Here is a 24,431-nt window from a genome sequence, read left to right on the forward strand (position 1 = left end):
AGAAGCTGTTTAACAGTCTGATGGCCTTGAGATAGAAGCTGTTTAACAGTCTGATGGCCTTGAGATAGAAGCTGTTTAACAGTCTGATGGCCTTGAGATAGAAGCTGTTTAACAGTCTGATGGCCTTGAGATAGAAGCTGTTTAACAGTCTGATGGCCTTGAGATAGAAGCTGTTTAACAGTCTGATGGCCTTGAGATAGAAGCCGTTTAACAGTCTGATGGCCTTGAGATAGAAGCTGTTTAACAGTCTCTCGGTCCCAGCTTTGATGCACCTGTACTGACCTCGCCTTCTGGATGATAGCGGGGTGAACAGACAGTGGCTCAGGTGGTTGATGTTATTTTTGGCCTTCCTATGGCATCAGGTGCTGTTGGAGGTTGAGAAGTTTGCCCCTGATAATGCGTTGGGCAGATCGCACCACCCTCTGGAGAGCTTTGTAGTTGTGGGCAGTGATACAGCCCGACAGGATGCTCTCAATTGTGCATCTGTAAAGGTTTGTCAACGCCATCATTTTACAACTATAGCTAACACATTAGTTAGCAAGTTACCTTGTCAATCAGGTTGCTATGGGGGAGGGTCATGTCCAGCAGTTTTACTCACAGCAGGGTATTCAAGTAGATGATCTTTTCAGTTGAAAAAGTGTCTTGAGTGAACTGTGCTAGAGAAGCTGAAAGAACTTGACCGTTCCATAGCAACGGGCCGTGACAAGATTCCTGCCAGATTTTCTAAAGGATGCTGCGGTACATTATCACCCCCTGTGGAACTCACATTGTAAATCTGTCTATTTGAACTAGGGGTATTTCCCAGTGAACTAAAACCTGCAAGGGTCATTCCTTTATATAAAAAAAGAGAATCCGTTAGATCATGGAAACTATCGGCCGACTCTCAATCCCGTGTGCTTTATCGAAGGTCATGGAAAAGATTATGTTCCTTACATTACCTATTATATGAGCTCCAATCGGGCTTCAGGAAATCCCATTCCACCTGACACCCACCTACTATATCTGACTGACATTACCTATTATATGAGCTCCAATCGGGCTTCAGGAAATCCCATTCCACCTGACACCCGCCTACTATATCTGACTGACATGACCTATTATATGAGCTCCAATCGGGCTTCAGGAAATCCCATTCCACCTGACACCCGCCTACTATATCTGACTGACATTACCTATTATATGAGCTTCAATCGGGCTTCAGGAAATCCCATTCCACCTGACACCCACCTACTATATCTGACTGACATGACCTATTATATGAGCTCCAATCGGGCTTCAGGAAATGCCATTCCACCTGACACCCGCCTACTATATCTGACTGACATTACCTACTATATGAGCTCCAATCGGGCTTCAGGAAATGCCATTCCACCTGACACCCGCCTACTATATCTGACTGACATTACCTACTATATGAGCTCCAATCGGGCTTCAGGAAATCCCATTCCACCTGACACTCGCCTACTATATCTGACTGAGCACATAAGGAAGGAAATAGACAGGAACATTTTGTGGTACGGTTTTAAGTTCGATCTTCAAAAGGCGTTCGATACAGTGGATCATGAGATTCTGTTCATCAAACTAAGAGCCATGGGCTTTAACTTCTTAGGGCTTGGGGGCAGCATTGGGAAGTTTGGATTGGCTTTAACAACTTAGCAGTGAAATGGGGTCAGCCCTTACCTGCAAGGAAGAAAACAGATGGTGGAATGTGGATGGGACCCTGTCTAAACTCAAAATCTGGAACTGCGGGGTTCCCCAAGGGAGTACACTGGGTCCACTTTTATTTCTATTGTATATAAATGATATGAAATCTGCCTGTACATGTGACCTTTTCCTATATGCAGATGATTCTGCACTGTTGGTTTCCCAAAGACAAAGATATGGTTGAGAAAGCCCTCAGTGCTGAACTTCTGAATGTCAGTAAATGGCAATAATGACAATAAGCTGTCACTTCACCTTGGAAAAACAGAGTCCATCTTGTTCGGTTCCAAAGTGAAACTGAGGAAATTTAAGGTGGTAGTAGGTGAAATAGTAGTTGCAGCAAAATACTATGTTAAGTATCTTGGATGTGTGCCAGATAACCATCTGACAGGGGAGATCATGGCACAAAATGTTATTACCAAAGTGAACCATAAAATTAGGTTCCTGGCTAGAACCTCCAAATATCTGGAGAAGAATGCAATGTGGACATTGGCAGGGGCTCTTGTTCAGTGCCACTTTGACTATGCATGAGACAGTAGTGCCCCCCCAAGATAATACAAAATAAATTGCAGACAACTTCCAGCACTTACGCATCTTGACTATTCCCACTTTGAAAGCCTTAGATGGCTTAAAGTGGAGGAGCGAGTCGCTCAGATAAAATTGTCTTGAACATCAGATTGTCCACAGTATGGTTCCCAGATACTATTGTAACTACTTTGACTTAGTAATCAAACAAATGTAATCAAATGTATTTTTTAAAGCCCTTCTTACATCAGCTGATGTCACAAAGTGCTGTACAGAAACTCAGCCTATAAAACCCCAAAGAGCAAGCAATGCAGGTGTAGAAGTTATGGCCTATCCATAGCTATTCAACTAGAAAGAGTTAAACTGGCGCTGTTCCTTTTAGATTTAAAGTGGTAAAAGGGGAAAGACATGGTTTTTATACTCAGCTGACATTCTGAATAATCTCCCAAAGAATTTGGTACTTATAACCGCCATGGGTCAAATTCTCACTGAAAAAAAATGGCTAAATTGTAGCATGTCTCAAAAGTGAGTGGTAAGATTAAAGTAGGTGGAGGGGAGAGGGGAATGCCCGGTATGGCATATGGCCTTTTTGGTGCCTGCTGTTTATTATATTGTGATTGTCTTGTGTATATATATATATCTGTTAAGCATGATTGTGTTATCCTTGATGATTTTCTTAAATTGTATGTGGAGGTGGCCTAGTGGTCACCAGCTGGAGCAACCTTATGTATGTGGAGGCGGCAGGGTGGCCTAGTGGTCACCAGCTGGAGCAACCTTATGTATGTGTTTTACAAAGTGTCTATTAAATTCAATCAATATACATGTTCATATTAAGCTTCTACTTCTGTGTACAGGAAAGTATTATTTGTAAGATGGAATAGAAAATATATCTGTTTATTGTTAAATTATTATGACGTTCTTTCCAATACAAAAAGTGTAGTACCTATTGTTTCCAAACTGCGTTACCCACTCCAGTCAGCAGACGGCGATGTGCGTCTTTCAGGTGATGCTTCTTGTGTGACGTATAATGGACTGGACGGACGCTTCTTCAGGAACAACAAGGCGCCAACTCTTTCAACCACCTCGATAGCCTGCTAGCCAACATAAAACTGAAAGATTGATTCTTTAGACCATGTTTATGTACATTAGCTAATCTCAGTGTTTTAAACACAATTCTGTTGACGTATCTACTGGTTAACTTTAAACTAATTTGATTGTTCAATTTGCAAACTTTAAAGATTGATACTGAGGTTAGCACTAGGCTCGTCGCTAATGCCAACTAACTAGCTAACATCCCGGACCATGAGCTCACTAAACTACTCGCCCCTTGCTAAAGAAGAGCAGGTCTACTGGACGGAGAAAGAATCTCTGGGGCTGAGCAAAGTAATTTCCTCACCATCTTAAATAAGCATTAAAAAAATGTAGAACTAAGAACAGATATAGCCCTTGGTTCACCCCAGACTTGACTGCCCAAAGGGAATGTATTAGAATTACCTGACTATAATTCCCTAATGTGCATAGGACAAGACTTTACTATTTAGCCGTTTAAGTGAGACATTCAACGAAAAGAGGAACTGTCAACAGACAACTTGTGACAACTGTGAAACTGATAACAGGAAGGAGGTCTCCCCACCCAGGGAGGGGAGAAACTGTTAGGCTTGCAGACGATTATGTAACATGTTACGGAGAATATGATAAGCAATGTAATGTGTTGGAGTAGACCTGTAAATAGTATTGACAGTGTTAGAGAAGAGGAGCATTTATAAGAGGTATGGTAGATGGTATGACCAATGTAATGTGTTGGAGTAGACTTGTAAATAGCATTGATAGTGTTAGAGAAGAGGAGCATTTATAAGAGGTATGGTAGATGGTATGACCAATGTAATGTGTTGGAGTAGACTTGTAAATAGCATTGATAGTGTTAGAGAAGAGGAGCATTTATAAGAGGTATGGTAGATGGTATGACCAATGTAATGTGTTGGAGTAGACTTGTAAATAGCATTGATAGTGTTAGAGAAGAGGAGCATTTATAAGAGGTATGGTAGATGGTATGACCAAATGTGAGGTATAAAAGGCTATGTGCCTGTATGATTTTCAGAACGTTCTCTGAATAAAGAACTAACCTATTGCAGACTGGGGGCTTTGTCTAATTATTCATTAACGTGATGGGGATACATGATCCCCTTTGGGATCACCCCCCATCCCCCCTGAGCTGTAATGTGGCGCAGGGAACGCAATAAATAATCCTAAAAATATTTAACCTCCACAGAATCGCTTGAAAAATGGCTCAAATGAAAGATAAAGAAGTTATTTATCTACCCAGCAAGTCAGATTTCTCAAATGTTTTACGGCGAAAACATAGCACATATTTATGTCCAACCACCACTGCATACATACCTCATTAGCATAGCCAAGTAGGAAAAAATATGCAATCAACAAACGCAGGATTAAAAGAAAAATCATTTCACTAACCTTTTGAAATCTTCATCAGATGACAGTAATATAACATGTTACACAGTACATTCATTTTTTTTTCAATAATCTGCAATATATATCCATAAATCTCTGTTTACAATTATGCATCGTTCAAAAAATGTTACTGCAATGTCAGGAGAAATAAAATAGCTCCGGCAGATAACGTCAGCTAACAAGGAATACACATCATAAACTTTGACTAAATATGCATGTTTTACATATGTATGGCAAGATAAACTTCTTCTAAATGCAATCGCTATGTTACAATTATTTTTAACGTTACATTTGGCGTTCACTAGGCTATAATAGAGAGTCGGTGCTCCCATTTAGCATACTGACTCCTCTATCTTGGAGTCGACAGAAACCCAAAATGAAGACATAAATATTCCCTTACCATGGCTGTTCTTCCTTCAGAAGACCTGGAAGGGTTAATACTCACCAAGTTAGCGTTCAGTTTTCAAGTCTGTGTCTTTCCGTTCTCAAACTAGACACTTTTCGGTCGAAATGTATGCAAATTTCAAGTGGATGCGCACCAAAACGTCGAAAGTATACATTATATTTCGAGTAAACTTGTCAAACTATGTTTATAATTAAGCCTTAACATGTTACAGCAGCAGGCTCGTAATAGTCAAAGGTATATGGTTTAGAGAGAAATAGTCGACGCGTTATAATTCATGTAATAACTTGCGGCTGAACTTTATTTATTTATTTCACCTTTATTTAACTTGAAAGGGGTTCCTTCGTTATTTTACCTTCATGCCTTCCATAGAGAATGTCTTGATCTACTTCCAATAAGGTCTGTGTTTCGTGCTTAAACCATCTCTGTTCATGTCTTCCATAGAGAATGTCTTGATCTACTTCCAATAAGGTCTGTGTTTCGTGCTTAAACCGCCTCTGTCCATGTCTTCCATAGAGAATGTCTTGATCTACTTCCAATAAGGTCTGTGTTTCGTGCTTAAACCACCTCTGTTCATGTCTTCCATAGAGAATGTCTTGATCTACTTCCAATAAGGTCTGTGTTTGTGCTTAAACCATCTCTTTCATGTCTTCCATAAACCTACTTCCTCTTGCGTTTTGATACCCGTGTAAATCTCACTAGGATAAGGTAACGTTTGTCAACATATTTTCATAAATCCACTCTACAAAAAAATGATCTTCACTTATATTTAGCCAATATTGATCAGAGTTACCTTGTCCTATGGATATCTACACAGTTATAAAATTGGGAAGGTGGTGTAATCCTACAGGAAACACAGACCTTATTTGAAGTGAATCTAAAAATATCCTATGGAATAAATGAATGAAGGAACCGCTTTTCAGATGTTGCTGGAAGGTGTCATGGGAATTATGACTCGCACTTTGGTAGTCAATTCTTACCATGTCCATTATTAAAATATGATTTCCTGCATATAGAAATGACAGTTTTTGTTTTCAACATTCATCACAGGCAACTTAAACTATTTTTATTCAAACAGTTGAGAGTTGTCTCCTAAGCAGACTCTTCAGTATCATTGTCACTTCAGAGGTGTGTGTGTGTGTGTGTGTGTGTGTGTGTGTGTGTGTGTGTGTGTGTGTGTGTGTGTGTGTGTGTTTTACAGATGGCAGAGAAAAGCAGAGCACCAGTGTGGGACGGTTACATGGAATTGGCACCAGGGAAAGCAATGTGTCCTATTTGTGATAAAGATGTAAGCATGGGGTCAGCAACGGCTAAATGAAACAATACCACCAACCTGTGGAATCACCTTAAGAACACCCATCAAAAGCCCATAATATGTATTCTATTCAGTTCAAATAAAAGTGTTCATTGTTCATTCAGTAATGTTGCAATTGTCCCAGCCCATTCTTGCATAATCAATGCTTGGAGTTTGTCAGAATTTGTGGGGTTTTGTTTGTCCAACTGCCTCTTGAGGATTGACCACAGGTTTTCAATGGGATTAAGGTCTGGGGAGTTTCCTGGCCATGGGCCTAAAATATTGATATTTTGTTCCCCGAGCCACTTAGTTATCACTTTTTCCTCATGGCAAGGTGCTCCATCATGTTCGAAAAGGCATTGTTCGTCACCAAACTGTTCCTGGATGGTTGGGAGAAGTTGCACTCGGAGGATGTGTTGGTACCATTCTTTATTCATGGCTTTGTTCTTAGGCAAAATTGTGAGTGAGCCCACTCCCTTGGCTGAGAAGCAACCCCACACATGAATGGTCTCAGGATGCTTTACTGTTGGCATGACACAGGACTGATGGTAGCGCTCACCTTGTCTTCTCTGGACAAGCTTTTTTCCAGATGGCCCAAACAATCGTAAAGAGGATTCATCAGAGAAAATGACTTTAGCCCAGTCCTCAGCAGTCCAATCCCTGTACCTTTTGCAGAATATCAGTCTGTCACTGATGTTTTTCCTGGAGAGAAGTGGCTTCTTTGCTGCCCTTCTTGACACCAGGCCATCCTCCAAAAGTCTTCGCCTCACTGTACGTGCAGATGCACTCACACCTGCCTGCTGCCATTCCTGAGCAAGCTCTGTACTGTTGGTGCCCCGATCCCGCAGCTGAATCAATTTTAGGAGACGGTCCTGGCGCTTGCTGGACTTTCATGCGCGCGCTGAAGCCTTCTTCACAACAATTGAACCGCTCTCCTTGAAGTTCTTGATGATCCGATAAATGGTTGATTTAGGTGCAATCTTACTGGCAGCTATATCCTTGCCTGTGAAGCCCTTTTTGTGCAAAGCAATGATGACGTGTTTCCTTGCAGGTAACCATCGTTGACAGAGGAAGAACAATGATTCCAAGCACCACCCTCCTTTTGAAGCTTCCAGTCTGTTAATCGAACTCAATCAGCATGACAGAGTGATCTCCAGCCTTGTCCTCGTCAACACACCTGTGTTAACGAGAGAATCACTGACATGATGTCAGCTGGTCCTTTTGTGGCAGGGATAAAATGCAGTGAAAATGTTTTTGGGGATTCAGTTCATTTGAATGGCAAAGAGGGACTTTGCAATTATTTGCAATTCATCTGATCACTCTTCATAACATTCTGGAGTATATGCAAATTCCCATCATACAAACTGAGGCAGCAGACTTTTATATTTGTGTCATTCTCAAAACTTTTGTCCACGATTGTATAGTGTTGGTAGGCTACCTACATGATGAGATTATTATGGATAAGAGAGATATTATTTTATTTGTCAATGACAACCAAGCATCAATCATGTCACCAGAATAAGACCATCAAAATGTATTGGAAAGGAGCATCAAGCTCATCACATGCAGTTTCACCACCCTGTGAAGTTCATAACTTATTTCATCTGTAGCTTAATAAACTACATGGTTTCCCAAGTCATAGTGGGAGGACCACACAACATATCATCACGTGACTCCAAGTTAACTAAGATGTGATGGTTATTATATAAATATTTGCGCAAAAAGGAGTTTCTACCTCCATTTATCACTTATTCATTTTTACTGACACAAAAAGACCCCACCATGTAAAACAAACCAACAAATTGTCTGTCTTCATTTATAAAATTGTAAAAGCATATCCTGTTTCCATCAGCCCGGTCATTACTTTGGAAATGGTTGGATCAATATCCACCTTCAAGATATGGATGAAGCCTGATTTGGAATGTCTGAGTAGTTCTATCTGATGTCATAATACACTCCTCTGATAATCAAGTGATATTTGGAATGTCTGAGTAGTTCTCTCTGATGTCATAATAGTGATACATTTGCTCCATTGTTTCCATGTCAGTTGGTTTCCCACTCTGATGATTTATATCTGACAGAGGGGCTTTAAATGAATAGTATGGTGACATCTTAGTGTTCTTGAAGTACATAGGATTATTAATCATCAACTCCTATAGCAGCAATACACTGCAGCTTTGACATCAAGAAGAGAACGGGCTGATGGGTGGTGGTGCTACTCTATAGGTAAGGCTGTCCAATAGGAATGTTCAATACACACAATAGGTTGATCAGTAGCCAGTTAGCTAGTTGCTACAGTCCAATATGAATGTTCAATACACACAGTAGGACTGTTGACCAATATGAATGTTCATAATGAGGGAGAAATAAAGGTGGGCTCTCCTGTCAACATGGGACTCCTGCTGCAGGTAGCCTAGCGGTTAATAGTGTTGGGCCAGTAACTGAAAGGTCTCTGGTTTGAATCCCAGAGACGACTAGGTGAAAAATCTGTCAATGTGCCCTTGAGGGCAGCAGGAGCCTCATGTTTCTCCCATTCTTCTCTGCAGATCCTCTATAGCTCTGTCAGGTTGGATGGGAAGCATCGCTACACAGTTATTTTCAGGTCTCTCCAGAGATGTTCCATCGGGTTCAAATCCGGGCTCCTGGCTGGGCCACTCAAGGACATTCTGAGACATGGAGTATCTGACAATTTGTTGGGCTTTCTTTATATAGGTCCAGGATGGCAGGAAGCTTTACCCCAGTGATGTTCACAACCCTCTGTAGTGAATTACGGTCAGATGCCGAGCAGTTGCCATACCAGGCGGTGATGCAACCGGTCAGGATGCTCTCGATGGTGCAGCTGTAGAACGTTTTGAGGATCTGAGGACCCATGACAAATCTTTTCACTCTCCTGAGGTGGAAAAGTTGTTGTCGTGCCCTCTTCATGACTGTCTTGGTGTGTTTGGACCATGATAATTAGTTGCTGATGTCTTCACGACTGTCTGTCCATGTGTCACTGTCTGTCACCTAAAAAATGTATCTCGACCTGTGTGCACCTACGTTCTAAACTTCCATTCATAGGCGAGGTTGTAGCAATCTCATGATGGGTATAGGGGAAATTCTAGTATCATGTAGTAGCCTAAACCTGTTGCTGTTACATTGAACAGGGTGAATGGAATATGAATGAAAGTCATCCAATATGCTGTAATAGAAATAAGGCCATGCTCATGAGAAAACAAATCACATGGGAAGCTGGAAAAAACCCAGCAGCGTTGCAGTTCTTGACACAAACCTGCGCCTGGGACCTACTATCATACTCTGTTCAAAGGCTCTTAACTATTTTGTCTTCCCCATTCACCCTCTGAATGGCACACATACACAATCCATGTCTCATTTGTCTCAAGGCTTAAAAATCCTTATTTAACCTGACTCCTCCCCTTCATCTACACTGACTGAAGTGGATTTATATAGTGGCATCAATACGGGATCATAGCTTTAGCCTGGATTCACCTGGTCAGTTTATGTCATGGAAGGAGCAGGTGTTCTTAATGTTTTGTAGACCCAGTGTAAAGCACCACAGATTATGAAGTTCTATTTGCATGTGATGCATTTGCTCTATTGTTTACAGGATGATTTTGTATCTTAAAGAGTGTAGCTTTAAGGGATTAGTACCATCACATCTAGATAAAGATGAATGTGAAAAATGAACAGAGCAAATGTGTATTAAAACACAACCTATTCATAGAAGTATTTATTCATCATCTACATATTCATATTGAGCTGCTACGTCTGTGAACAGAAAATGTATCAGCTTATTATTTAATAATTATGACGTTCTTTCCAATCCAAAAAGTGTAGTAACTATTGTTTCCAAACTGCGTTACCCACTCCAGCCAGCAGATGGCGTCTTTCAGGTGATGCTTCTTGCGTGACGTATAATGGACTGGACGGGACACTTCAGGAACAACAACACGGATACTCTTTCAACCACCTCGGTAGCTTGCTAGACAACATAAAACTGAAAGATTGACGCTTTAGACCATGTTAATGTACATTAGCTAATCTCAGTGTTGTTAACGCAGTTCATTTGACGTATCAACTGGTTAACTTTAACGTAATTTGCTTGTTCAATTTGCTAAATTGTTAAACACTGATACTGAGCCTAGCCGCTAATGCTACCTAGCACTTGGCTAGTCGCTAATTCTAACATCCCGGACCATGAGCTCACTAAACTACTCCTCCCCTGCTAAAGAAGAGGAGGTTTGCTGGACGGAGAAAGAAGCTTTGGGGCTGAACATTGTCGTGAAAGAAGAAGATGATGTTATTGAGGAAACAGAGGAAGAACATTTTAGAGAGGAAGAGGATGCTATCGCAGTAGAGGTGAAGAAGGAAGACGTTTTGAGAGTGAAAGAGGAAGAGACAGAATATCAGATTAACACCAGTGAGTACTGTCTTAAATGGGCACAAACTATGCAGTTATTGAACTAATGTGGGGGTTTTAAGGGGCATTCTGCTGAAGTTCTACACTTGAATATGTTGTTCAGTACTTTATAAATTCTTAAAGGGTCAATCTGCCTTTGGTACATACATTTTGGGGTCTTTTAAATTAGATTTATTAAATTCTCCACGTGGTCTACATTAAAGTGCATCTCATCAAAAGGCACCCATTTCGTGGAACTACCCTTTAACATTTGCATTTTAGGGCCTGTTTAGAGAGATTAAGGCCTCGTCTAAGACCCTATGATTTTAATAGACGGTCATAAGTTCACTATCTGTTTGATGTTCTTGTTCACACAGGAGAGAGACATGACTATGGTGGATCCTCTGGGGAGCCTCAACAACATCCTGATGCTGACGAGGCAGAGAAGAGTCTCTCCAGATCAGAACACCAGATGGTACAGCTTGGTCTGGTCTAGCATACAGCTTGCTCTATCTGGGTCTGGGCTTCAGTAAAGCACTTCATGACAGCGGTGACATCAGCATCCATAATGATATGTGTCTGTGTCCCCTCTTTATGGTTACCAGGACAACGCTAGCCCTTCCACCCTCCCGGAGTCCCCGTGTCGTGCCTCTCCCGGTAGCACCTTACTGCTGGGTATGAAGAGGTTGTCTGTGCTGCTGGTGGACTGCAGGAAAACAACGGGGCTGAGTGGAACTGTGAGAGGAGGAGAAGAGAAGAAAGGATCAGATTTGACACATCAAAGTAAGTGCTGTAGTTTAGTTTGAGCAAATACAACAGATCTGCCCACCGGTATCTGTTACCAGGACAACCAGCAGAGTTCTGTTAGTTGACAGGAAGATAGACTGGTGGATATGGATGTTATGAATATCATAACACTGAAAAAGGATTCTGCCAATGAAAAGAGAGAAACCAATAGACCATATAAAACCTTGATGAAAGTTAGATTTAGAGAGAAAGAAAACATGTTTCCTAAAAACAGTATAGATGTCACATTGTCTGTCCCAGTCATCCCCCTCTCTTCACTAGACTGTAGAACATACAAACTAAACTCCAGACACTTCAATGTGGTCTGTATTGCTTCATTAACAGCTGATCTACAGGACTTGTTAAACTGGTAAATATATATTTTAAAACAAGCTTATTTTTTTGTCTTGGCCTCCGTCTCTGTAATGGACAAAATTCATTTAATTTCCTACTTTATCAGTTCAAATGAAGCCTGAACTCCAACATACAGACCTTAACAGAACATGGCTTAATATATATACTATATAGACCTTAACAGAACATGGCTTAATATATATATACTATATAGAACTTAACAGAACATGGCTTAATATATATACTATATAGAACTTAACAGAACATGGTTTCATTTGGAAATTATTAACTTTATTGATTTCTTGTGTAACTGACGCCAGTGTGCTGCTAACAGTTTAGTTTCCTCCTCTGTCCCCATACTGGACTCAAACTAGTGATCCTCTACTTCTCAACACACGTGACCGTCCTCCTTGATAATGAACTCTATTCAGAGTGCTAGAGCCACACACTCACTACAGCACAATAAGGGGTCTGTGTATTTAACAGATGATGAGATCAGAAACAAATCAGTCTAAAGTCTATCAGTCTAAAACAGAGCTGCTTTCTGACGAAGGGAAGCATTTTCAACTCTAAAGGTGTATTTGGCCATTTAGGCTGCAACAACGATACAGTGGAACCCCCTGATCTGTTGTTTTATGAAGGGTCACCTACTCCCGGTACCCAAACAGCTAGTCCCATCCTGGGATTTTTATCTTGTGCTTGAGGCTCCGCTGTTGGAGCCGTTAGGTTACAACCTTATTCTATAAACACAATACCCCATACTGACCTTATTCTATAAACACAATACCCCATACTGACCTTATTCTATAAACACAATACCCCATACTGACCTTATTCTATAAACACAATACCCCATACTGACCTTATTCTATAAACACAATACCCCATACTGACCTTATTCTATAAACACAATACCCCATACTGACCTTATTCTATAAACACAATACCCCATACTGACCTTATTCTATAAACACAATACCCCATACTGACCTTATTCTATAAACACAATACCCCATACTGACCTTATTCTATAAACACAATACCCCATACTGACCTTATTCTATAAACACAATACCCCATACTGACCTTATTCTATAAACACAATAACCCATACTGACCTTATTCTATAAACACAATACCCCATACTGACCTTATTCTATAAACACAATACCCCATACTGACCTTATTCTATAAACACAATACCCCATACTGACCTTATTCTATAAACACAATACCCCATACTGACCTTATTCTATAAACACAATACCCCATACTGACCTTATTCTATAAACACAATACCCCATACTGACCTTATTCTATAAACACAATACCCCATACTGACCTTATTCTATAAACACAATACCCCATACTGACCATTATTCTATAAACACAATACCCCATGCTGACCTTATTCTATAAACACAATACCCCATACTGACCTTATCCTATAAACACAATACTGACAAAGCAACAACAACAAAAAAGTTTGATATTTTTGCTAATTAAAAAAAATACAAAACTGAAATATTACATTTACTTAAGTATTCAGACCCTCTACTCAGAACTCTGATAAAGCAGCAGGTTCTGCTCTGGGGCAGGTTTTCATCAAAGATCTCTCTTAAAGGAGGCCTGTAGCATCTAATGATGAAACATTATGGAGTCTTAAAGGAGGACTGTAGCATCTAATGATGAAACATTATGGAGTCTTAAAGGAGGACTGTAGCATCTAATGATGAAACATTATGGAGTCTTAAAGGAGGACTGTAGCATCTAATGATGAAACATTATGGAGTCTTAAAGGAGGACTGCGATGGAAGGAAAGGGGATATCTAGTCAGTCACAACTGAATCCATTCATCCTAAATGTCTTCCGCATTGAACACAACCCCTCTGAATCAGAGAGGTGTGGGGGTTAATCGCCGTCCACGTCATCTTTGCCCGGGGAGCAGTTGTTGTTGGGGGTTAACTGCTCAAGTTCAGAACAGCAGATTATTTTCTATATTGCGGGCTTTGAACTGTTACTGGCCCAACATTCTTAAAACCTCTTAGTCTACAAATGTTCCAACTTCAATTCATTATTTCTCAATGATGCTTCAAAGGAGAAGTTTACCCAACATCCAGAAACTCCTAAGTGATTCCATACATTGAAACTAGTCCCGTGTATTTTATCCCTCTCCCCCTCTCTCTCCCTGTAGTGCTGTACTGAAACAGCTGCTCCCCCTCTCTCTCCCTGTAGTGCTGTACTGAAACAGCTGCTCTCCCTCTCTCTCCCTGTAGTGCTGTACTGAAACAGCTGCTCCCCCTCTCTCTCCCTGTAGTGTTGTACTGAAACAGCTGCTCCCCCTCTCTCTCCCTGTAGTGCTGTACTGAAACAGCTGCTCCCCCTCTCTCTCCCTGTAGTGCTGTACTGAAACAGCTGCTCCCCTCTCTCTCCCTGTAGTGCTGTACTGAAACAGCTGCTCCCCTCTCCTCTCCCTGTAGTGCTGTACTGAAACAGCTGCTCCCCTCTCTCTCCCTGTAGTGCTGTACTGAAACAGCTGCTCTCCCTCTCTCTCCCTGTAGTGCTGTACTGAAACAGCTCTCTCCCTCCCCCTCTCTCCCTGTAGTGCTGTACTGAAACAGCTGCTCCCCTCTCTCTCCCTGTAGTGCTGTACTGAAACAGCTGCTCCTGTAGTGCCCTCTCCCTCTCTCTCCCTGTAGTGCTGTACTGAAACAGCTGCTCCCCTCTCTCCCAGCTGAAACAGCTGCTCTCCCTCTCTCTCCCTGTAGTGCTGTACTGAAACAGCTGCTCTCCCTCTCTCTCCCTGTAGTGCTGTACTGAAACAGCTGCTCCCCTCTCTCTCCCTGTAGTGCTGTACTGAAACAGCTGCTCTCCCCTCTCTCTCCCTGTAGTGCTGTACTGAAACAGCTGCTCCCCTCTCTCTCCCTGTAGTGCTGTACTGAAACAGCTGCTCCCCTGAAACAGCTCTCTCCCTGTAGTGCTGTACTGAAACAGCTGCTCTCCCTCTCTCTCCCTGTAGTGCTGTACTGAAACATCTGCTCCCCTCTCTCTCCATGTAGTGCTGTGAAACTGCTGCTCCCCTCTCTCTGTACTGAAACAGCTGCTCCCCCCTCTCTCCCTGTAGTGTGCTGTACTGAAACAGCTGCTCTCCCCCTCTCTCTCCCTGTAGTGCTGTACTGAAACAGCTGCTCAGACCCCTCTCTCTCCCTGTAGTGCTGTACTGAAACAGCTGCTCCCCTCTCTCTCCCTGTAGTGCTGTACTGAAACAGCTGCTCTCCCTCTCTCTCCCTGTAGTGCTGTACTGAAACAGCTGCTCTCCCTCTCTCTCCCTGTAGTGCTGTACTGAAACAGCTGCTCTTCCTCTCTCTCCTTGTAGTGCTGTACTGAAACAGCTGCTCTCTCCCTCTTTCTCCCTGTAGTGCTGTACTGAAACAGCTGCTCTCTCCCTCTCTCTCCCTGTAGTGCTGTACTGAAACAGCTGCTCCCCCTCTCTCCCTGTAGTGGTTTACTGAAACAGCTGCTCTCCCTCTCTCCCTGTAGTGCTGTACTGAAACAGCTGCTCTCCCTCTCTCTCCCTGTAGAGCTGTACTGAAACAGCTGCTCCCCCTCTCTCTCCCTGTAGTGCTGTACTGAAACAGCTGCTCTCCCTCTCTCTCCCTGTAGTGCTGTACTGAAACAGCTGCTCTCCCTCTCTCTCCCTGTAGTGCTGTACTGAAACGGCTGCAAAAACGTGACTCGTGACGTTGCTGGATGCGGGCCTCACTCTGCTGCTTTGCCAGTTAATATGTTATTTTATTGCTATGGCCTTTGTCTTTCACCTGCAGTTGTTTATTGAGGTCTGAGAAAGAAAAAAACAACTTTTCAACCCATAAATTGTATGTAAATATGATGATGTCATAGTGAATTCATGACATGTGACTGAACAAGCCTATTCATACTGTATAACATGGCTATATACATTATTATATACACGGAAAGTATTTAGACCCCTTGACTTTTCCATATTTAGTTACGTTACAGCCTGATTCAATCTACACACAATACCCCTTAATGACAAAGCGAAAACAGGTTTTCAGACCTGTTTGCAAATGTATAAAAAATATATAAATCTTATTTACATAAGTATTCAAACCCTTTGCTATGAGACTCGGAATGGAGCTGAGGTGCTGTTACCGTTGATCATCTTTGAGATGTTTCTATGACCTGATTGGAGTACACCTGTGGTAAATTAAATTGATTGCACGTGATTTGGATGTCAGAGCAAAAACCAAGCCCTGAGGTCAAAGGAGAGAGGATTGAGTGACAGCGCAGAACGGGGGAAGTGTACCAACACATTTCTGCAGCATGTTAAGGTAGCATGATGGTCCCAAAAAACACAAGGTCCTCAATCATTCTTAAAAGGAAGAAGTGTGGAACCACCAAGACTCTACCAAAAGCTGGCTGCCAAACTGAACAATCGGTGGAGGGCCTTGGTTAGGGAGGTGACCAAGAACCCGATGGTCACTGACAGAGCTCCAGAGTTCCTCTGTGGAGATGGGAGAACCTTCCAGAAGGACAACCAACTCTGCAGCACTGGTAGAGTGGCCAGATGGAAGCCACTCCTCAGTATAAGGCACCTGACAGCCCGCTTGAAAAACTCTTGGAAAACTCCAAACTCCAAGTCTCAGAATGACCTTGAGTGGCCCAACCAGAGCTGAATTCTAAGCATCACGTCTGGTGGAAACTTGGCATCAGGCAGGGGATGTTTTGCAGCAGGGACTGGGAGACTTGTTAGGACTGAGGGAAAGATGAACGGAACAAGGTACAGAGAACAGTAAAAGGCACATGAAAGTCTACTTGGAGTTTGCCAAAAGGCACCCAAAGGACTCTCAGACCATGAGAAACAAGATTCTCTGATCTGATGAAACCAAGATTGAACTATTTGGCCTGAATGCCAAGTGTCAGGTCTGGAGGAAACCTGGGACCATCCCTACAGTGAAGTGTGGTGGTGGCAGCATCATGGTGTGGGGATATTTTTCAGCGGCAGGGACTGGGAGACTAGTAAAGATCGAGGGAAAGATGAACGGAGCAAATTACAGAGACATAATTGATGGGAACCTGCTCCAAAGCACTCAGGACCTCAGACTGGGGCAAAGGTTCACCTTCCAACAGGACAACGCAGACGTGGCTTCGGGACAAGTCTCAGAATGTCCTTGAGTGGCCCAGCCAGAGCCCGGACTTGAACCTGATCAAACATCTCTGGAGAGACCTGAAAATAGCTGTGTAGCAATGCTCAACATCCATCCTGACAGAGCTTGAGAGGATCTGCAGAGAATGAGAGAAACTCCCCAAGTACAGGTGTGCCAAGCTTGTAGTGTCAAACCCAAGAAGACTCAAGGCTGTAATCACTGCCAAATGTGTTTCAACAAAGTACTGGGTCTGAATTCTTTTGTAAATGTGATATTTCAGTTTTTAATTTGTAAAAAAAAAAAATCTAAAATCCTGTTTTTGCTTTGTCATTACGGGGTATATTTTGTACATTTTAATGAGCTAAAAAATTACAATTGAATCAGTTTTAGAAAAAACATTGTCCACATAGATTATCCTCTTTGGCATGCCAAAGTAAGCTGAACGAAGCCGGTGCTAAACGAAGCCGGGGTTTGCGAGTCGCAGAACCACTGAATTATATTTTCACAACCGTGGCAAGTTTAGCGTAGTCAGTTTTGCACGTGTTGCTCTTGTAGACGGATGAACCTTGTCACGTGTCTATTGGACGTTCGCTTCAATAGGTAGAGCCTGTCGGCATCCGTAGCGTTTGGATAGCCATCCAAGGCGTCCTCTATGTCTGCTAAGAATGTCTGTGTTGTTTGGCTTTCCTGAAAGGGTCAAAGAGGCGGAAGTTTTTGATGATTTTGTCAAGGCGATCCCCGCCGAGTGTGCGGGGAGGATCTGCACCCTCCCGTTGGGAATTGTGGGCTGAAAGGCCAAGAGGAAAAGTCAAGCTGTGGTTGTGTTGGCGAGGAGGCCCCATGTCACTGTGGGCCGAATGGCCAAGAGAAAGAGGCTGAAATCTCCTGTCGTTTACATTCCCTCGTTCTCTGAGCTCCGAATGTGAGCGAGGTTGCTTGGTTTGGTTGTCCCGCGATAGCGCGTGACTGTTCTGGAGTTCCTCCAGATGATACCTACGGGTGGTGTTCTGCTGCATCGCAGAGTCCACCTGGGAGTTGATTTTAGACACGTAGGTGTTGCCCTTGCTCCGCTCTGCCTCGTACCTATCTGTCATGGTTTGCAGGGAGAGATCCAGAGTGTGGAGTGAGAGATCCAGAGTGTGGAGTGAGAGATCCAGAGTGTGGAGTGAGCGAGATCCAGAGTGTGGAGTGAGCGAGATCCAGAGTGTGGAGTGAGCGAGATCCAGAGTGTGGAGTGAGCGAGATCCAGAGTGTGGAGTGAGCGAGATCCAGAGTGTGGAGTGAGCGAGATCCAGAGTGTGGAGTGAGCGAGATCCAGAGTGTGGAGTGAGCGAGATCCAGAGTGTGGAGTGAGAGATCCAGAGTGTGGAGTGAGATATCCAGAGTGTGGAGTGAGCGAGATCCAGAGTGTGGAGTGAGAGCGAGATCCAGAGTGTGGAGTGAGCGAGATCCAGAGTGTGGGAGTGAGTCTCCAGTGATGCGATGTCCTCCTTTTTGAGATCCAGAATGTGACAACAGCCAGTGAAAGTGCAGGGCGCCAAATTCAAGAGAAATCTCATAATTAAAATTCCTCAAACATACAAGTATTTTATACCAGAGTGTGGCTTTACAGTGAAAGCACACCAAAGATCCAGTCACCGCCATGTGGAAGAAATGAGAATTACTAATTTACTTAATTTCACTAACCTTTGATCTTCATCAGAGATCCAGATGTATGTTTTGGATAAAGTGCATATTTATGTCCAAAAATGAGATCATAATAAACAGATACAAGTGTGGAACTTTAGGTAAACTTCTTCTAAATGACCGCTGTGTCAGATTTCAAAAAACACTTTAGAAAAGCATACCATGCAATAATCTGAGTACAGCCCTCAGAGATCCAGAGTGTGGTCAACATTAGTCAGAAAGCATTATAAATATTCACTAATCTTTGATGATCCAGAGTGTGTTCCACAATAAATGTTTGATTTGCGATAAAGATTTCCAGAGTGTGGAGTGAGCAGACAAAGATCCACAGTGTAGAAACATGTGAGTATAAAATCAATCTTTAGGGTGTTTTTAACATAAATCTTCAATAATGTTCCAACCAGAGAATTCCTTTGTGTAGGCAATGGAATGAGCTAACTCTCACATGAACAGATCCAGAGTGACTCATCCCCTCTCATTTGGCCCCCTTCACAGTAGAAGCATCAAACAAGGTTCTAAAGACTGTTGACATCTAGTGGAAGCATTAGGAAGTGCAAGATGACCAATATCCCACTGTATCTTCAATAGGGGATGCGTTGAAAAACTACAAACCTCAGATTTCCCACTTCCTGTTAGGATTTTTTCTCAGGTTTTTGCATGTCATATGTGTTCTGTTATAGTCCAGACATCATTCAAACAGTTTTAGAAACTTCAGAGTGTTTCTATCCAAATATACTAATAAAATGCATATCTTAGCTTCTGGGACTGAGTAGCAGGCAGTTTACTCTGGGCACCTTATTCATCCAAGCTACTCAATACTGCCCCCAGCCATAAGAAGTTAACTGATTGTCTTTGGTCTGCAGCTTTTGAAATAGAACATTATTGCTTTGAGTTGTTTCATTCACAACCGTTTGCAGGGCATCAAGTTGATTTGCATGAACACACACACACCCACACACACACACACACACACACACAGAGTGTACGTTTCAGTGCAAACACGCACAACACACCACGTGCAACCCCCAATAATCTACTATTCTGCAGTTCAATTATTAAGGAAACTCCATAAACATGCATATCACACATGAGCATTTCCAGCTACATGGGTAGAGACGTTCATCATATTTCCTTTTGGCTAAAACGAGTTGTTCCTTTAGAATATGGACTTGGTCAAGAGTTTGTTCGCGTTCTTTGTTATAAGTGTTTATCTGTTCTCACACACAGTTTCTCGGATAGCAGTAGCTTATCTTTTTCGGCTTTCGATGCCAGCTCCCTGGTTCTCTCCACCTGTGCCTTGAGCTCCCCAGCTTCCTGCTCGTACCTCTGTTGGGCATTGAGGTACTGGTGCACTGTCCATCACTACTGGTGGGCATAGTTGAGGGCTAAACTGGAGAGAACCTTCACAAGGCCTCTGCCTGATGGTCTATTTTGGAGAGCGTCTGTCCCAATGTCTGCATTTTTTTCGCTTATGGCATCAAAATCTAACATTTCCAGCCCCTCGGCATAGTTAGGATTTGCATCGTTGCTGAGGTCAGTGATCAATCTTTCCGTGGGGGAAGGTCCACTGATTAGAGGGGGAATGGGTGTAAACCCATCTGATGGATTGCTCATTGTTATGATTATCAATTATTTCAATTTACGTCTCTCTTTAAATAAACACTGTCTTTGGCAGGAGGAACACCAATCATCGAGGAACCAAAGATGTCCAAACCAGCAAGACGACACCTCTGCTCCCAGTGTGGAAAGAGTTTTAACCAGTTAGGAAGCCTGAAAGCTCATGAGCGAATACACACAGGGGAGAAGCCTTACCACTGCTCCCAGTGTGGAACTAGGTTTACCAGATTAGGAAGCCTGAAAAGACATGAGAGGATACACACAGGAGCGAAGCCACACCATTGCGCCCAGTGTGGAAAGAGTTTTAACAAGTTAGGAAACATGAAATCTCACGAGCGAATACACACAGGGGAGAAGCCTTACCACTGCTCCCATTGTGGAAAAAGTTTTAGAGAGTCAGGAAACCTGAACGCTCATAAGCGAATACACACAGGGGAGAAGCCTTACCGCTGCTCCCACTGCGGAAAGCGTTTTAACCATTCAGGAAAGCTGAAAGAACACATGAGACTGCACACAGGGGAGAACCCTTGCAAATGCTCAGACTGTGGGAAGACATATTACTCATCACGGTCACTTAAACGTCATGTGAGAATCCACACGGGAGAATAATTACTTCTAGTGTGTATATTGATATTTCACATCACGTTGACTTAAAATTCATCAGAGAACATACACACTGCTCCCGTTGTCTTATATTGTTGACTGACAATGTGTTTACCTGTTGAAACCATATGAAATTGAATTGTACAAAGTATTCTTAAACATATATTTGTATGTTTTTATTAGAAACCATAAAGTGAATATGGAGTTTGTCAGTTTGAATATAAAGTAGATCAGATTCCATGTGTTTAAATGGTCCTTTTTTAAACTCTGTGTTTATCTGGGTGTGTCATTCCTCCAGCACTACAGATAATCAAGTGATATTTGGATGTGATGCATTTTCCCCATTGTTTACATTTTCACTGTGGCCCACTGATGATTTAATGAAATTAAAATGTTCACAGACTCTAATGGAAAATGGTAATTGTAAACTCAGCAAAAAAAAGAAACGTCCTCTCACTGTCAACTGCATTTATTTTAAATAAACTTAATGTGTAAATATTTGTATGAATGTGTCCCTGACCAAAGGGGGGGGGGGACTTTTGCTGTTGAATTCCCATGTATCGAATGAAAAATACAAGTTAAATGAGTTTCCATCACATTGTCAACTCTACTGATGGTTTTAAAAAGCTGTTGTTTTATATGAAGAAACATGGCAACGTGCACTGTAGCCAGCAGCTCATAGATACAGTGTTGGTAGGTTACCTACATGATTATTATGGATGAGAGAGAGATATTATTTTATTTGTCAACAGGCAACCAAGCGTCAATCATCATGTCACCAGAATAAGACCCTCAAAATGTATTGGAAAGGAGCATCAAGCTCATCACATGCAGTTTCACCACCCTCTGAAGTTCATAACTTATTTAATCTGCAGCCTAATAAACTACATGGGTTCCCAAGTCGTAGTGGGAGGACCACACAACATATCATCACGTGACTCCAAGTTAACTAAGATCTGATGGTTATTATATAAATATTTGCGCACGAAGGAGTTTCCACCACCATTTCTCGCTCATAAATGTTTACTGACACAAAATGATCCCACCATGTAAAACGAACTTACAAATGGTCTATTTGCATTTATAAAATTGTAAAGGCATATCCTGTTTCCATCATTACTTTGGAAATGGTTGGATCAATATCCACGTTCAAGATATGGATGAAGCCTGATTTAGAATGGTTGAGTAGTTCTATCTGATGTCATAATACACCCCTCTGATAATCAAGTGATATTTGGAATGTCTGAGTAGTTCTATCTGATGTCATAATACACCCCTCTGATAGTGATACATTTGCTCCATTGTTTCCATGTCAGTTGGTTTCCCACTCTGATGATTTATATCTGACAGAGGGGCTTTAAATGAATAGTATGGTGACATCTTAGTGTGTCTTGAAGTAAATAGGATTATTAATCATAAACTCCTATAGCAACAATACACTGCAGCTTTGACATCAAGAAGAGAATGGGCTGATGGGTGGTGGTGCTACTCTATAGGTAAGGCTGTCCAATATGAATGTTCAATACACACAATAGGTTGTTCAGTAGCCAGTTAGTTAGCTGCTACGTCTTTTGCTAACACAGCTAGCTTGCTAACACAGCTAGCTTGCTAACACAGCTAGCTTGCTAACACAGCTAGCTTGCTAAGTCAAAATGCCCTCCAGGCCTGGTGGTGGCAGCAGTGCACTACATCAACTGTTTACCAGAGCTTCCTGAGGGGAAAATAATTAGGCTGTTTATAGCTTGATTTACCATTATGGGAAGTTTTTATGTGAATGAAGTCATACCGTGTAAAAAAAAACTTAACAGATGTGATGGAAACAGGAAGTTGTGGTGGTGTACGTCTATAGGTAAGGCTGTACAGTCCAATATGAATGTTCAATACCCACAATAGGTTGACTGGGGAGGTGATGTAACACAGTCAAAGTCCTGCAATAAGAGCTAAGACGCTAATATTTTTGTAAACTGTATATATATTTGTGTTCTGTGGTTGTCACTGAGTTGGCTGATGTCCCGTTTCGTGGGGTCACTCCATAGTTAAGGCTGTACAGTGACTATAGAAAGTCTACATCTTAGTTAACTTTGTGACAATGAAAGTTAACCAGAGGCTCTGATGAACCCTACAGGACGATGGAGGACCCCAATGAAAGTTAACCAGAGGCTCTGATGAACCCTACAGGACGATGGAGGACCCCAATGAAAGTTAAGCAGAGGCTCTGATGAACCCTACAGGACGATGGAGGATCCCAATGAAAGTTAACCAGAGGCTCTGATGAACCCTACAGGACGATGGAGGAATCGAACAGAAGAGACAACATATATATACATTGCAATTATTCTCGAATGAGAGGCCGTTCATGTGCAAAGGATTAGCATTTCAATGAATGTAATTATAGACTGTGTAATGAATCCATGTTGTCTTTCCTGCTCTCTGTCACACCCCTTTCCTTTTGTCTACCAAGCTGTCATATCGGCTTAGCCCACTAGGGACTTTTCTATCATTGTTAGTTACCAATATATGTTTTATGTATTTCTGTGATTATTTAGTTCGTCAATAAATAAATAATCCTGTTTGTATATTGCTTATTCCTTATGGAAACTAGGGTTCGTGAAGATAACCAAGAATTTGGACGTTTGGAATGAGAACTGATGAGGTAACAATTAATAATAATTTAATGACTGATTGATGACTGAAATGTAAGAGATCTTTAGATTATTAAGAGTTAATTCGGAAGACGGAACTCTTTAAATAAACTTCTCCGTGGTGCCCCAGATTATTAGTGGTTATTAATTGTTGCATGATTTACTTCAATCACGTAATCAATTAAACGTTTGGTAATGGATTTGATAAAAGTAGCATGTCATCACATGAAGGATAGTAAAGACATGACAGTATTGTGTGTAGATTGATGAGGAACAAATGGGATTTAATACATTTTAGAATAAGGCTGTAATGTAACAAAATGTGGAAAGAGTCAAGTGGAAAAAACTCCATGAGGAAGAAAGGATTCCTAGATTATCTTTTAGATGTTCTGTCTTCAGGATGTACTAGGTTGATGGCTGTTGGAGAGGGAGGGGCAGTTGAGTGAGCTGGGGCCTTTTATTGCCCTTCTTCTGGGAGCCTGACAGCTTGTGACATGATGAGAGAGAGTGAGAGAGGGTCGACCTGTAAGATATTCTGTGTTATAAACGTACTTCTATTTGAAGAGGTTTTTGACCATTCAGGGACCTAATCTCAAACACTCATGAAAACAACATGAGAAATCAACTGTCTACACTAAAGAATGTGAATTTGGTCACAAAAATGCTTTTTGACAAGTTATTTGCATGAAAATAGAGATGTTTAAAACATTTCACATTTTGGAGAGGTTTTTGCAGACTATAGGGGACACCTAAGCCTTGTTATGGATAAATGTCTATAGAGACT

General features: G+C 41.9%; 1 protein-coding gene across 2 annotated transcripts; it reads left to right on the top strand.

Annotated features, from left to right (window-relative positions):
* The first annotated feature begins 10,326 nt into the window (after positions 1–10,326).
* Positions 10,327–24,166, top strand: LOC115118638 (zinc finger protein 32-like). 2 transcript variants are annotated; one of them, XM_065015035.1, is made up of 4 exons: positions 10,327–10,812; positions 11,169–11,266; positions 11,397–11,574; positions 23,131–24,166. In XM_065015035.1, exons 1-4 carry the CDS (start codon positions 10,590–10,592, stop codon positions 23,169–23,171), a joined length of 540 nt encoding a protein of 179 aa, XP_064871107.1. In that variant the 5' UTR covers positions 10,327–10,589; the 3' UTR covers positions 23,172–24,166. The 2 variants fall into 2 exon arrangements, with proteins under 2 accessions (XP_064871107.1, XP_064871106.1); XM_065015034.1 differs by lacking the exon at positions 23,131–24,166 and adding an exon at positions 20,461–21,501.
* Positions 24,167–24,431: the final 265 nt, after the last annotated feature.

The sequence above is a fragment of the Oncorhynchus nerka genome, unplaced genomic scaffold (assembly GCF_034236695.1).
Source record: "Oncorhynchus nerka isolate Pitt River unplaced genomic scaffold, Oner_Uvic_2.0 unplaced_scaffold_1767, whole genome shotgun sequence".
NCBI classification, from domain to species: Eukaryota; Metazoa; Chordata; class Actinopteri; order Salmoniformes; family Salmonidae; genus Oncorhynchus; species Oncorhynchus nerka.